The sequence below is a fragment of the Hyperolius riggenbachi genome, chromosome 6 (genome assembly GCF_040937935.1).
Source record: "Hyperolius riggenbachi isolate aHypRig1 chromosome 6, aHypRig1.pri, whole genome shotgun sequence".
NCBI classification, from domain to species: Eukaryota; Metazoa; Chordata; class Amphibia; order Anura; family Hyperoliidae; genus Hyperolius; species Hyperolius riggenbachi.
The window spans coordinates 45,042,688-45,055,066 of NC_090651.1; the positions used below are offsets into that span (position 1 = coordinate 45,042,688).

General features: G+C 47.4%; 1 protein-coding gene across 4 annotated transcripts in view; it reads left to right on the forward strand.

Moving 5' to 3' along the window:
* Window positions 1–12,379, forward strand: part of SLC44A5 (solute carrier family 44 member 5) — a 247,105-nt gene that overhangs the window by 157,807 nt on the left and 76,919 nt on the right. For 3 of the 4 annotated variants that reach the window (XM_068239204.1, XM_068239205.1, XM_068239203.1), the window contains exon 4: window positions 10,056–10,140. In XM_068239204.1, the coding sequence (XP_068095305.1) occupies window positions 10,056–10,140 (85 nt within the window). Of the gene's footprint in view, window positions 1–3,883; window positions 4,034–10,055; window positions 10,141–12,379 lie in introns of those variants that run through there. The other variant, XM_068239206.1, reaches the window with a different exon arrangement.

Here is a 12,379-nt window from a genome sequence, read left to right on the forward strand (position 1 = left end):
AACATAAAAAGTTTCATACATACCTTGGACTTCCTCCAGCCCCTTCCGCTCTGATCGCTCCCACGCCGTCGTCCACCGCTGTCTGCAGCTTCGGGAACCGGGTCCCGTCACCTCCATCAGTCGGAGCCAGTCTACACCGGAGAAGTGCACCCTCTATGTATCTCTCCAGTGGCTGCTGGAGAGATATGCAAAGAACACACTTCTCTTACATCAGACTGGCTCCGCCTGACAGAGGTGACGGGACCCGGTTCCCGAACCAGCAGACAGCGGAGGACGGCGGCGTGGGTGCGATCTGAGTGGAAGGGGCTGGAGGAAGCCCAAAGTATGTATGAAACTTTTTCTGCTCTTCAGCTCTGAGTCCCTTTAATCATTGTAGTAGGGGCTGATTGGGAGATAATCACATCCATGGGCAATCTCTGCTGGTATGTCTGTTTTTGACACTTCATGACCTTAGGCTCTTTTCACACTGGCACGTTGCATTACTCTGTTTTGCCTCAGGGTAATGCCAATGAAAGTCTATGGGGCCTTTTATACCTGTGCGGTGCGATGCGCAGGAAGTGACGTTTTCTCAACACGGCCGACGCTAGAGCAACAGTGTGTTGGCGTGTGGCGCCGTGAGGCGGACCGGAAGCCACGTAAAAGTTTTTTTTTTTTAAGTGTTCGCATTGCGGCACGCATGCAAGGAAGTATATTTTGCTAATGCACTTTCCGCACAATTCTTATTTCGGCCACAGAAAGCGAGCGCTAGTGAACTTCACATCCTGCTTGGCACCTGCAGCCAGAAGGGGGATTACCGCGTATTAGCGCTGAAATCCCCGAAGGCTGTTTTTGGCGTTGAGGTGCAATGCAATCATCCAATCGCACTGCAAACGCAGGCTATCAGTGTGAAACCGCCCTTAGTGCTAAAGCCTTGTACACACTGTCAATCAGTGTCACCCTTAAGACATTGCAGGGAAAGAGCCCTGTACAGATCTACTGTTGGGATATAGCTGTGGAGAGGGGAAGGGGAAGAGAGGGTGGCACTTCAGAAAGTGGCTTCAGACAGGTTGGGTAAGTAGACACACAATGGGCTCTTTCCTTGCTTGTCACTTAGTCAGGGTCGGTTTAAGCAACAATGGGGCCCCAGGGCAAAATAAACCTGAGGGGCCCCCCAACAGATACCCCGGAACAAAAATCGGCATTAAGGGACCTTTTTTGCAGCTGGTATAGTCAGGGTGTGAAGCCCCAATCGGTCGGAGCTCCACATTCTGGCTACCCCAGCCTTCATGGGGGACAAGGGGTTAAAAAGTTTCAGGAGGGGGGACCCCGCATAATTTTTTTTTTTAAAAAATTCCCACACTCTAAACATAAAATTTTTTTGGGGGGAAAATAGGAAAAAATGCCAGGGATCTTCATACAGCCACTCTCCACTCCCCCTCTCTCTGGGCTAGTGCACGCCAAAATCGCAATAGCAATCGCTAGCAATTTGTGAGTGTAATTTTGTGAAGCGATTTTCAGAGCGATTTTTTTTTTTATGAATTGCTCCTAAAAATGCTACATACAGTGTGTAGCATTTTTTTGGAGCAATTCATTAAAAAATAGCTCTGAAAATCGCTTCACAAAATCACACTCACAAATTGCTAGCGATTGCTATTGCGATTTTGGCGTGCACTAGCCCAGAGAGAGGAGTGGAGAGAAATTGAGAATAGCCTGAGATGGAGCAGAGAACTTATCTGTATTGCACATCACACAGAGGCTACTTGCTTGTAATAGGACTCCTGCCCGTCTCTCACACAAGTCAGAAAGTAGCCCTCCTGGAGTCTAGGGACTGTCAAAAACGTTTCAACTTGTATAACACCTTATCCACACACGCAGTCATAATAACATTGGGGAGAGACCAGACAGATGTTTGCCCACGGACCCTCCAGGCAAGCTCTGCATCATGTTGTGTATATTTGCCAGCTTGCCTGTCCTCTGATTGCACTTTTATCAGCTAGCGGCTAGCCTCAAGTTTCACATTGCCTTACAACAAACCCAAATACACCAGACACCAGACCTGCCCTAAATCACTGAATGAAAGGCGGCCTGTGGGGAGATTGCCCCCTTTCCCCCCTGGCCAGTCAGTGTAGCTGTATACAGTGCTTCCCTGAGCTAATTACTCTGCAGTCCCCTGGGGAGAGGGAGGGAGAGTTCGCAGCCCCGCCCTTTCGCTGTCTGCGCTCAGGGCTGCCGCACGGCTGCACGGCCCCTAGAAACGGGCCTGGGCCTCTGGATTCCCCGGGAGGTGAGTAAAAACGCTCGCTGCGCGCATTGCTCTGCATAGACCTCCCAGCAGCTAGCCTGAGCGTAGCTTAGGATCACCGCCAGGGAGGTTAATAATATAAATAACAGTGTCCATTGGCTAGACTGTTGCCTGAAGTAAGAGGAATGTACTAAAAAGTACCTAGGAACCTTCTTAATGTATTAGGGTGGAATAAGTTAATTTGCAGACGTATTCTATAAAATATCTTGTAGAACACAAAAAGGTGCCCTATTGTAGCTTATTTCTATGCACTTGAGTTCTTAAAGAGGAACTCCAGTGAACATTTTACTGTTGGCAGGTGATGTAGCTGCTGCATAGTTTTTGGCAGTTGGAAACAGCTGTAAACAGCTATTTCCCACAAAAGTTTGAACTTTTCTTGTGGGAGGGGTTACTTGTGGGATACCACAATATCAGTCATACAGCGCCCCTAATGGTCTGTGTTTGAAAAGGAATAGATTTCTCATGTAAAAGGGGGTACCAGCTACTGATTGGGATAAAGTTCAATTTTTGGTCGGAGTTTCTCTTTAATCTGTTGGCCTGGCTCCTTCCACTTTGAAGCGCTGTCAGACTGGTAGGTGGAAAAGCTGAGGAAATCCACCTGTTGGCCAAGCAGCAGAAACTATGTGTTATCACTTCCAGCAGAAACCTGTAGCAAGTCTTCTTTGTGAGCAGCAATACCACTTGCTATATCAATGTTATTCAGGCCTGCCCTTTGTTATGCTGATCAGCAGTGCCCAGTTAGGTATCAAATTATAAAACAACCCCTCGCGCCCCAATTCCCCTCACCTCATGGAACTAGCGGAGAATGGCTGGATAGTGTGCTGGTTAAGGGCTCTGCCTCTGACACAGGAGACCAGGGTTCGAATCTTGGCTCCACCTGTTCAGTAAGCCAGCACCTATTCAGTAGGAGACCTTGGGCAAGTCTCCCTAACACTGCTACTGCCTATAGAGCGCGCCCTAGTGGCTGCAGCTCTGGCGCTTTGAGTCCGCCAGGAGAAAAGCACGATATAAATGTTCTGTGTCTTGTCTTGTATAATTATACCATAAAGCAATGTATGGTAGGAATAGCTCTGTGAAGTCCAGTGGCGTAGCTATGAAGCTGTGGAGACTGGTGCAAGTTTTACATTGGGGTCCCCGAAGCACTATATACGTAGCAATTGATACGGAGCACCAAAACCAATCAAGGACACAGTAGCCATGTACATTAGATGATGGATGAAGTGATGCGACCATATAGACACAATTATGTGGATGTATGAACCTTGGCCTAAGTAAGGTGGTTAGTGTCCTATCCACAAGATGGAGCTAGAGAGATGCAACGTTATCGTCGCACCATATGCTATGTAAAATGGATGCGACTTTATCGGCGCACCATACGCTATAAAAAATGGACTCAAAAATCCCCGCCTATTGATCACATGATTAAGGCCGAAAGCGGCCGATACGCGTGGTGAAGGCGTACTCACTCTCTGCACCCACGGTCCACAAGCCTTGCAGAAGCCTACAATGGAGCCTTGCGCCGGCTGACCGCATAGAAGGCAACTTACAAGAAGGGTGGCGTGGATAGTAATCACTTACTACTGGGGCACGTGTGCACACATTTACACTGGCCAATACTTACACCAGAGGGACTCCAGTGTTGCTCCTTTCTATTATGGAAGCAAGTAGCTGCATGGCAAGTGAACTTGGAATACAGCAATATCTGTCCACAGCAGCAGGAGGACCGACAGCCATGGATGGAACTACTGAGTGGTGAGAGCCTCAGTGAGGCAGCATCCTTTGTGATATAATGCTCTGGGCACATTCTGTGCTAATGCTGGATAAATTGTGGAATTCATCTAATTGCACCTGTGAACTTGCCCGGATGTTTCCTGCTATGGCAGTGCAGTACTAGCTGCGAATAGTACCTGTCTTTAGTTAAAGCATAACTCTTGCAGTGGCATTTAATGTCAGGGATTACAGTAGTACGATATTGGGATCCCAGGTGTGACTGGCGTGTATGAAGTGTGCTGACTAGTGTGAGCCCAGCCGGCTGTGCAATTTTTCAACTTGAAAGAGTGATTTTTATGGTTTTAAAGGGAACCTGAACTGAAAATAAAAAGTCAAAATTAACATACACAGGTCATACTTACCTCCCGTGTAATCTGCTTATCAATCTCTTTCTCCTCTCCTGCGTCCTGTTTGTCCACTGTGATCGATGGAATTCTCTGTCCTCCATTTTGAAAATAGCCATTACCCCATAACGGCTTCCTGGTCAGCACACTGTTAAAGAGGAACTCCAGTGAAAATAATGTAATAAAAAAAAGTGCTTCATTTTTACAATAATTCTGTATAAATGAGTTAGTGTTCAGTGTTTGCCGATTGTTTGCCCATTGTAAAATCTTTTAAATCCCTGATTTATATTCTGACATTTATCACATGGTGACATTTTTACTGCTGGCAAGTGATGTAGCTGCTGCTTGCTGTTTTGGCAGTTGGAAACAGCTGTAAACAGCTATTCCCACAATGCAACAGGGTTCACAGACAGGAAATTGCCAAGAGTACGTACTCAAAATTTCTATGTGGGAGGGGTTTCACCACAATATCAGCCATACAGCGCCCCCTGGTGGTCTGTTTGGGAAAAGGAATAGATTTCTCATGTAAAAGGGGTTATCAGCTACTGATTGGGATAAAGTTCAATTCTTGGTCGGAGTTTCTCTTTAAGCTGTTATATTGCCCACTTGACACATAGAGAAACATGGACATTACCTTGCATGTTCAGTTGTAACTGACAGCTGCTGATACATAACTGACAACAACTGGTATATTTCAGTTCTGACAAAATCTTGTCAGAACTGGAAGGGATCACTGTAAGAGGAAAATGGTGAGCTTCTGAGAGGAACTGACGGTGAGGTAAGTATGTAATATTAATTTGCAGCTATTATTATTATTATTATTATTTTTTATTTATATAGCGCCAACATCTTCCGTAGCGCTGTACATAGTACAAACAAATAATGGGGAACAAATATACATAAGAAATACAAGACACTGTACAGTCATGACATTGAATAGAATAAATACAGATACATACATAGTTGATATGTAGTTGGTACATATACATATGTTAAAATTACAGCAGTATGAGAAACACTAGGAGGAGGTCCCTGCCCTTGCGAGCTTACAATCTAGAGGGTAGTGGGGAGGAAACAAAGGGGAAGGAAACACCAGGATTAGTGGGTGAGCCAGTGTGCCTTCAGTGCTGCCTGTAGCAAATTATAGGCTTGTCTGAACAGGTGTGTTTTCAGAGTACGTTTGAAGGTTTCCAGACTCGTGGCATGACGAACCGGCTGAGGGAGAGAATTCCAAAGGAGAGGGACCGCCCGTGAGAAGTCTTGGATGCGAGAGTGAGAGGAGGTGACTAGGCTGGAGGACAAAAGGGTCTCCTGTGAGGAACGGAGGGTCCGAGCGGGGAGGTATCTGGAGATTAAAGAGGAAATGTATGGAGGCGACAGCTTGTGTAGAGCTTTGTATGCAAGTGTGAGAAGTTTAAACTGGATCCTTTGGGCAACTGGTAACCAATGGAGGGATTGGCAGAGAGGGGCTGCCTCAGAGGATCTAGAAGAGAGGTGGATGAGACGGGCCGCAGAGTTTAGTAGGGATTGGAGGGGTGCCAGTCTGCTTTTTGGTAGACCACAGAGTAGGGTGTTGCAGTAGTCAAGACGGGAGATGATTAGGGCATGCACAAGCATTTTAGTTGCTTCTTGTGAAAGGAAGGGACGGATTCTGGAGATGTTTTTGAGATGGAAGTAGCAGGAGGTAGTTACATCATGTGCTTATTTTAAATAATTTTCCTCAGTTCAGGTTCCCTTTAAGTTGATATGTTAGTGTCTATACAGTGTTTTTCCATTGTCTCTGTTGTATTGTAACTTTTCAGACTCATGCTCCCCCACATGGTGGGGTGTCACTTAGCTATTAATACCTTGAGTTCCAGGAATTTTGAATCTTTGTGGTTTGCCATGTACGTATGTACACTGTAATGCTACATCAGCTTCTCTCTTTAGTTTTCACTTCTCCTCAATCATGATTGAGGAGAAGTGAAAACTACAGAGAGACGCTGATGCAACACTACAGTGTACATACGTACATGGCAACTGACAGAATCTCTCCAGGATAATTTTTTTTTTTTTTTGCTTTATTGAGATTCGCTGTTGGAATAAAAGGCTCGGAGAGGCTAAGAAGTTTTAAAGCTGTCTACTAGCCTGATTGGTAGCTAACCAGAAGCGCAGAATCCACCAATAGATCTAGGTGGGCTACATCTGGTGAGCATTTAGTGTGGATTGTGCGGGAGCTTGGTGGCACACAGTGACAACACAGACACACGGAAGACACGGGTGTTTAAAGGGACACTGAGGAGTGCCTGAATTTAAGACTGCACTTACCTGGGGCTTCCTCCAGCCCACCGCAGGCCACGAGGTCCCCCGGCGTCCTCCTGCCTCCTTTCCGTGCACCTCCGCCGGCCCCCGTTACCGGCGACACCCGGTCCGTCTCTACCTGCATCCTTACGCCGCTCATCATCACGCCGGCCACTACGCGTCATCACGCCGGCCGGCATGACAGGTCTGCGCAGGCCCGGGTGTCGCCGGTAATGGGGGATGGCAGAGGTGCACGGAAAGGAGGCAGGAAGACGCCGGGGGACCTTGCGGCCTGCGGTGGGCTGGAGGAAGCCCCAGGTAAGTGCAGTCTTCAATTCAGGCACTCCTCAGTGTCCCTTTAATTGAATATTGAGCAGAAGTAATACTACTCTATGTGGAGTCTATTTTTTCTCCTACAGGACTGTTCGATACAAGCAAGGAGAGCTAATAGAAAACTTAAAGGGAACCTGTACTGAATAAAATTATTTAAAATAAACACATGAGGTAACTTTAAATGAGCATTAAATAGTTACCTTGCCATCAGTTCATCTCAGAAGCTAACCATTTTCTTCTGACAATTATCCCTTCCAGTTCTGACAACGTTTTGTCAGAACTGGAATATATCAGTTGCTGTCAGTTATATCAGTTGCTGTCAGTTATAGCTGAGTGGACAACTGATGTTCCCGGTAATGTCCATGTTTCCCTATGGCTCAAGTGGACGATGTTACAGTTTAACAGTGTGCTGACCAGAAAGCTGTTATGGCCATTTTCAAAATGGAGGACGGAGAATTCCCTTGATCACAGTGGACAAACAGGATGCAGGAGAGGAGAAAGAGATTGATGAGTAGACTACACTGGAGGTAAGTATGACTTGTGTATGGTTATTTTGACTTTAAATTTTCAGTTCAGGTTTTCTTTAAGACCCACCTGAGAGCTGAGGTGGTCTGTTTCTGTTGAGCATTTAGGCATTGGGGGCTGTGGTTTTGCACTGGAGAGTGGCACTGTGGATCACAGACACCAGACTCCTGGGTGTTCGAATAAGACCTTACTGAACAATATTACCCTATGTGGAGTCCTGTGTTTTATTTCAGATATGCATGGAGAGCGCAGCAGTAAATATTGAATCATACTTGTATTGTTGATCAGGGAGTCAGTTAGTCAGGGCTGCCCTCAGAATTTTCTAGGCCCCATACTGGGCAAACCTTCTGCCCCCCCCCCCCCTTACTCCCATGCCTCCACATGACAAATCACAATCTGATAGGTAGCTTGTAGTAGCAGGTAGGTAGTGATAGGTGTATTGTAGTGGCAGCAGGTGTGGGGCCTCTTGGTGTAGCATGCCTCCTCCACCTGCCATTTTAGACAAAGCCACATGCATAGGCGGAGCCATAGCATGACGGGGCAGAGCCACAATGCATTGCTAGGTGTCTTCCAGTCACGAGACAGGAAGAGAGTGGACATACAGCTGCTGGCATCATTTCCCCACACAGCTCATGTGGCTGAAAGAAACCATGCTGCAGGGGTGACTGACAGCTGGGCCAATGTGGAACTGCCACTGTTTGAGCCACAGACTGTCTTGGGGTCCCATACAGCAATACCTACTGTACTGCCCTCAGGGCAAACAAACCAGACAACAAAAGCAGTCGCTTGGGGCCCCCATTCAGAGGCAAAGGGGCCCCATCAGCACATAAACCAGCCTTCGCCATCCTGTCAGCGGTGGCTGGATGGTATAATGGTTAACGGGACTCTGAGCAGTGCAGTAACTATGGAAAGATGCATATCATTTTAAAGCTCTCTTTCTCCTCTTTCCAATGATATATAAATTGCCACCCTATGCCTTTTAGTTTTCGCTATTTTCGCGATCGAAATCGTGGCCACAGCAATTTCGATTGCGAAAATAGCGAAAACTAAAAGGCGTAGGGTGGCAGTTTATCTATCATTGGAAAGAGGAGAAAGAGAGCTTCAAAATGATATGCATCTTTCCATAGTTATATTGTATTACACAGGACGACTTTTCTCCAAAGTCGGCAGCTCGATTCAGCACAATGCAATGAAATATAAGGAACCCAGGGGGATATAATTACAAACGTCATGCTGGTAGGTGTGAGGATGTAATTCATTAGTTGTGGGTATGCTTAAAGGCATAGCCACAGGCACTGCTCAGAGTCCCTTTAAGGGCTCTGCCTCTGACACAGGAGACCAGGGTTCAAATCTTGGCTCTGCCGGTTCAGTAAGCCAGCACCTATTCAGTAGGAGACCTTAGGCAAGTCTCTCTAACACTGCTACTGCCTATAGGGCGCATCCTAGTGGCTGCAGCTCTGGCGCTTTGAGTCCGCCAGGAGAAAAGAGCGATATAAATGTTATTTGTCTTGTCTTGTCAAATGATGCCGTGCGCTGCTGATTGTCTTCAGACCCAGGCTCTCCTCCTAGGTCTCCCTCCTGCTACTGTGCGCTCTGCCGCTGCCCACTCCACCCTCCCTTCCCACAGAGAACCACAGCTGCAGCAAGAATGATAGCAGCAGATGGCAAACGCTCACTCACCTATCCATGATCCAAGCAATAGAGATCCCGTCATCTGAAACCCATCTGTCTCTTCTACAGTGCAGCCGCTCGCTCTGAACTTCCTGATTCTCAGATCAGACAGGAAGTAGGAAGTAGTAATAGTAGTAGTAACAGAGCGGCAGCACTCTAGAGAAGACAGATGGGCTCCGGATGACGGGACCTCTATTGCTTGGATCGCAATAGGTGAATGTGAGTCATCTGGTGCTGTCATTCTCCACCGCTGCGGCTGCCTTCTCTGCTGGACTATCGTATTCACTGGGATGGAGGCTGCATGGTGGCTGTCTAGTTTGGGAGGAAATCGGTTGTTCGGTGGTGGGGGTGGTTATGTAATTCTGTCTGGGGAACGGCTTCCGGTTTGGCGGTGTCCAGAGCTTTCTGCTATTGCCAGGCTGGAGATGCAGGGGGAAAGTGCTGCTGCTGTGATATCTGGTGCTCTCTTCACAGGGATGCCCCAGCCCCTGAGTGCAAATGTCCCAGCCATTTATCTCTCACTCTGCATTTTGCCGCTGCTATTCCTTGCATTGTGCACCCACAGAGGAAAGCGTGCTGTTGTCCATAGCAACCAGTAGCTCGGCTGCCCCGGTATGTGCGGCATGTTGCTGTGCAGCTGCATCTTCTGATTCTATTACGACATGATGGGGGGGCCCAAATCAGTTACTTTGCTTAGGGCCCCATTTAGCCTTAATCCGGCTCTGACTGCCCTGAAGGTGGCTATGCAGTTAATGCTGATTTAGCTTATTCATGGTATATCCGTAGTCCCATGAAAAAGATGTGTCATATATGGTTTCATATACAGTATGTATATATATTTTGTCTTTCAGCATGGATCCATGGGGACCCCAGGAAGATTGTGTACCCCACGGACAGCTATGGGCAGTTTTGCGGGCAAAAAGGCACGCCAAACGAGTAAGTCCTCTTTGTTTCCAACTAAGGGTAGATGGGCAGTTCCAAAAATGATCTGACTAATTGACCAGATGGTGGTCACAGCTAAACACTCGTGCTGCAAATATCTGACACTAATTGGCTCTCTATGAAATCTGGGTGCATTTATGGGGACATCTGTCTGTAGAGCTCTCTCGTCTCTGTTGAGAATCTGCTTTTAGATAGTTTTATAGTAAGATAGGGTGAGCAAAAAAATGTGTCCTGAATGCAAATTTACATTGATCAGGAAACAGTAATATACGGGGGTCCAATCAAAATCCTAAACTACCAACCTGTCAACCAGCAGCTGTGTACAATTATAAGCTGTAGGCTTAATAATCGGCAGTTCAAAAGTCTGCTAAATACATTACATAAATAGGTGAAACGTCATTTATAATATATCCATAAGCCTACAATCAGTTGGATTTAAGTGATATGGACCAAGAGGGAGAGGAAGGGGTGGCTGGCACTCAATGTAGGACTGGTACAAATCCATAAGGTTGGCAGAAGCCCCAATGTGCTCATGGCAGTGGCTATTTCCAAAATCCTATGTAAGTGAAGTAGAGCCAGGGCCAGTTCTAGACTTTTTGCTGCCTGAGGCAAACTTGCGAGGATGCACACCCTTTACCCCCCCCCCCCCCTATTTGGAATGATTGCACAGCACCTGACAGTTTGCATCGCACGTTATTGCTGCGGTGAGGCCCCCAAAAAACACCCTCAGTATAGGTAGGTAGCCAGGTATAGGTGCCCCCAGTATTGGTAGCTAGGTACAGTTGCCCCAGTATAGGTTATCCAGGTACAGTTGCCCCCAGTATAGGTTATCCAGGTACAATTGCCCACAGTATAGGTTGGCCAAGCACTATTTCCTGTTTCTGCCTGGTGCTGCCCCCAGACTTCTGCCGCCTGAGGAAGTCGCCTCACTTGGCATCATGGGCGGGCCGGGCATGAGTAGAGCCGGGCACCAAAGGGTTAAAGCTTCTGTGCTTTTATTCCTTATGATACATCTGTTACAGCAGGGGTGGGAGGAGCATGCAGATTTAGACAGGGCCAATCAAAATTGTCAAGAAGTGCATTTGATTTTCCCTATTCCGAGCTACTTAATATTTGCATAGATCTGCATGGAAGCCAAAATGATTAGCTGACCATCTTTATTCCTGACTAGGCAGTTTACAAGTGATTATCTGACATTAGCTAATTGAAAGCAAGGTGTGAGACCTATGGAAGCTAAACCTAAACAAGACCAGTTGCCTGGCAGCCCTGCTGATCTTTCTGGCCAGTAGTGTCTGGATCACACACCTGAAACAAGCATGCAGCTAAATTTATCAGATTTGTCAAACAGACATCTTATATGCATGCTTGTTCAGGGTCTATGGCTTTAAGTCATTGGGAACTAAAAAAACAAAGCAATATTCACCTAAGAGGGAAACCTCTCGGTCCTATAGAGCCTTCCGGCTCCTCTCACAGTCCCCGCGTTCCAGTGCTGGCTCCCAATAGCAGTATTCAACCAACTGGGTCAAATACTGCTCTATCTGCCGCCGAAGGAGGCTTCAGAAGTCTCAGGAGCCCGAGTGCTGCCAAAGATGGGCGGCTCCATACTGTGCCTGTGTGAGCATCCTCTCTCGCGCGCTCACTCAGGCACAGTACAGATCTGCCTGTCTTCGGAAGCACTTGGCTCCCGAACGCTTCCAAAGTCCCCTCTGCGGGGATTCAACCAGGCGAGCTGCCGCTGCAACGAGGGATCCATGAGTGGAGCAGGAATGCTCTACAAGACCCAGCGCCGTGCCTCTCCTTAGGTAAGTATCTGGCTATTATTTTTGTACAGTTCCCAATGACTTTTAAGTATTAGAGGAAGAAGATCAGCAGGGCAGCCAGGCAATGTGCATTATTTAAAAGGAAATAAACATATCAGTCGCCATATCCCTCTCACCTTGGGTTCCTTTTAACCACTTGACGACCAGGGGATTTATGGCTGATCTGTGCTGCGTGGACTCTCCAGCCCGCAGCACAGATCAGGATTATGCCAGGGCGATCAGACTTACCCCCTTTTTTCCCCACTAGGGGGATGTCCTGCTGGGGGGGTCTGATCGCCGCCGGCTTGCTGCGCTTTGCGGGGGGGCTCTTCAAAGCCCCCCTCCGCAGCGTTCTCTGTGCTCCGTCCCTCTCCCTCCCCCTGTGAGCTGCGCAGGACGGATATCCGTCCTGCGCATTGAAGGATAGGCTTCAG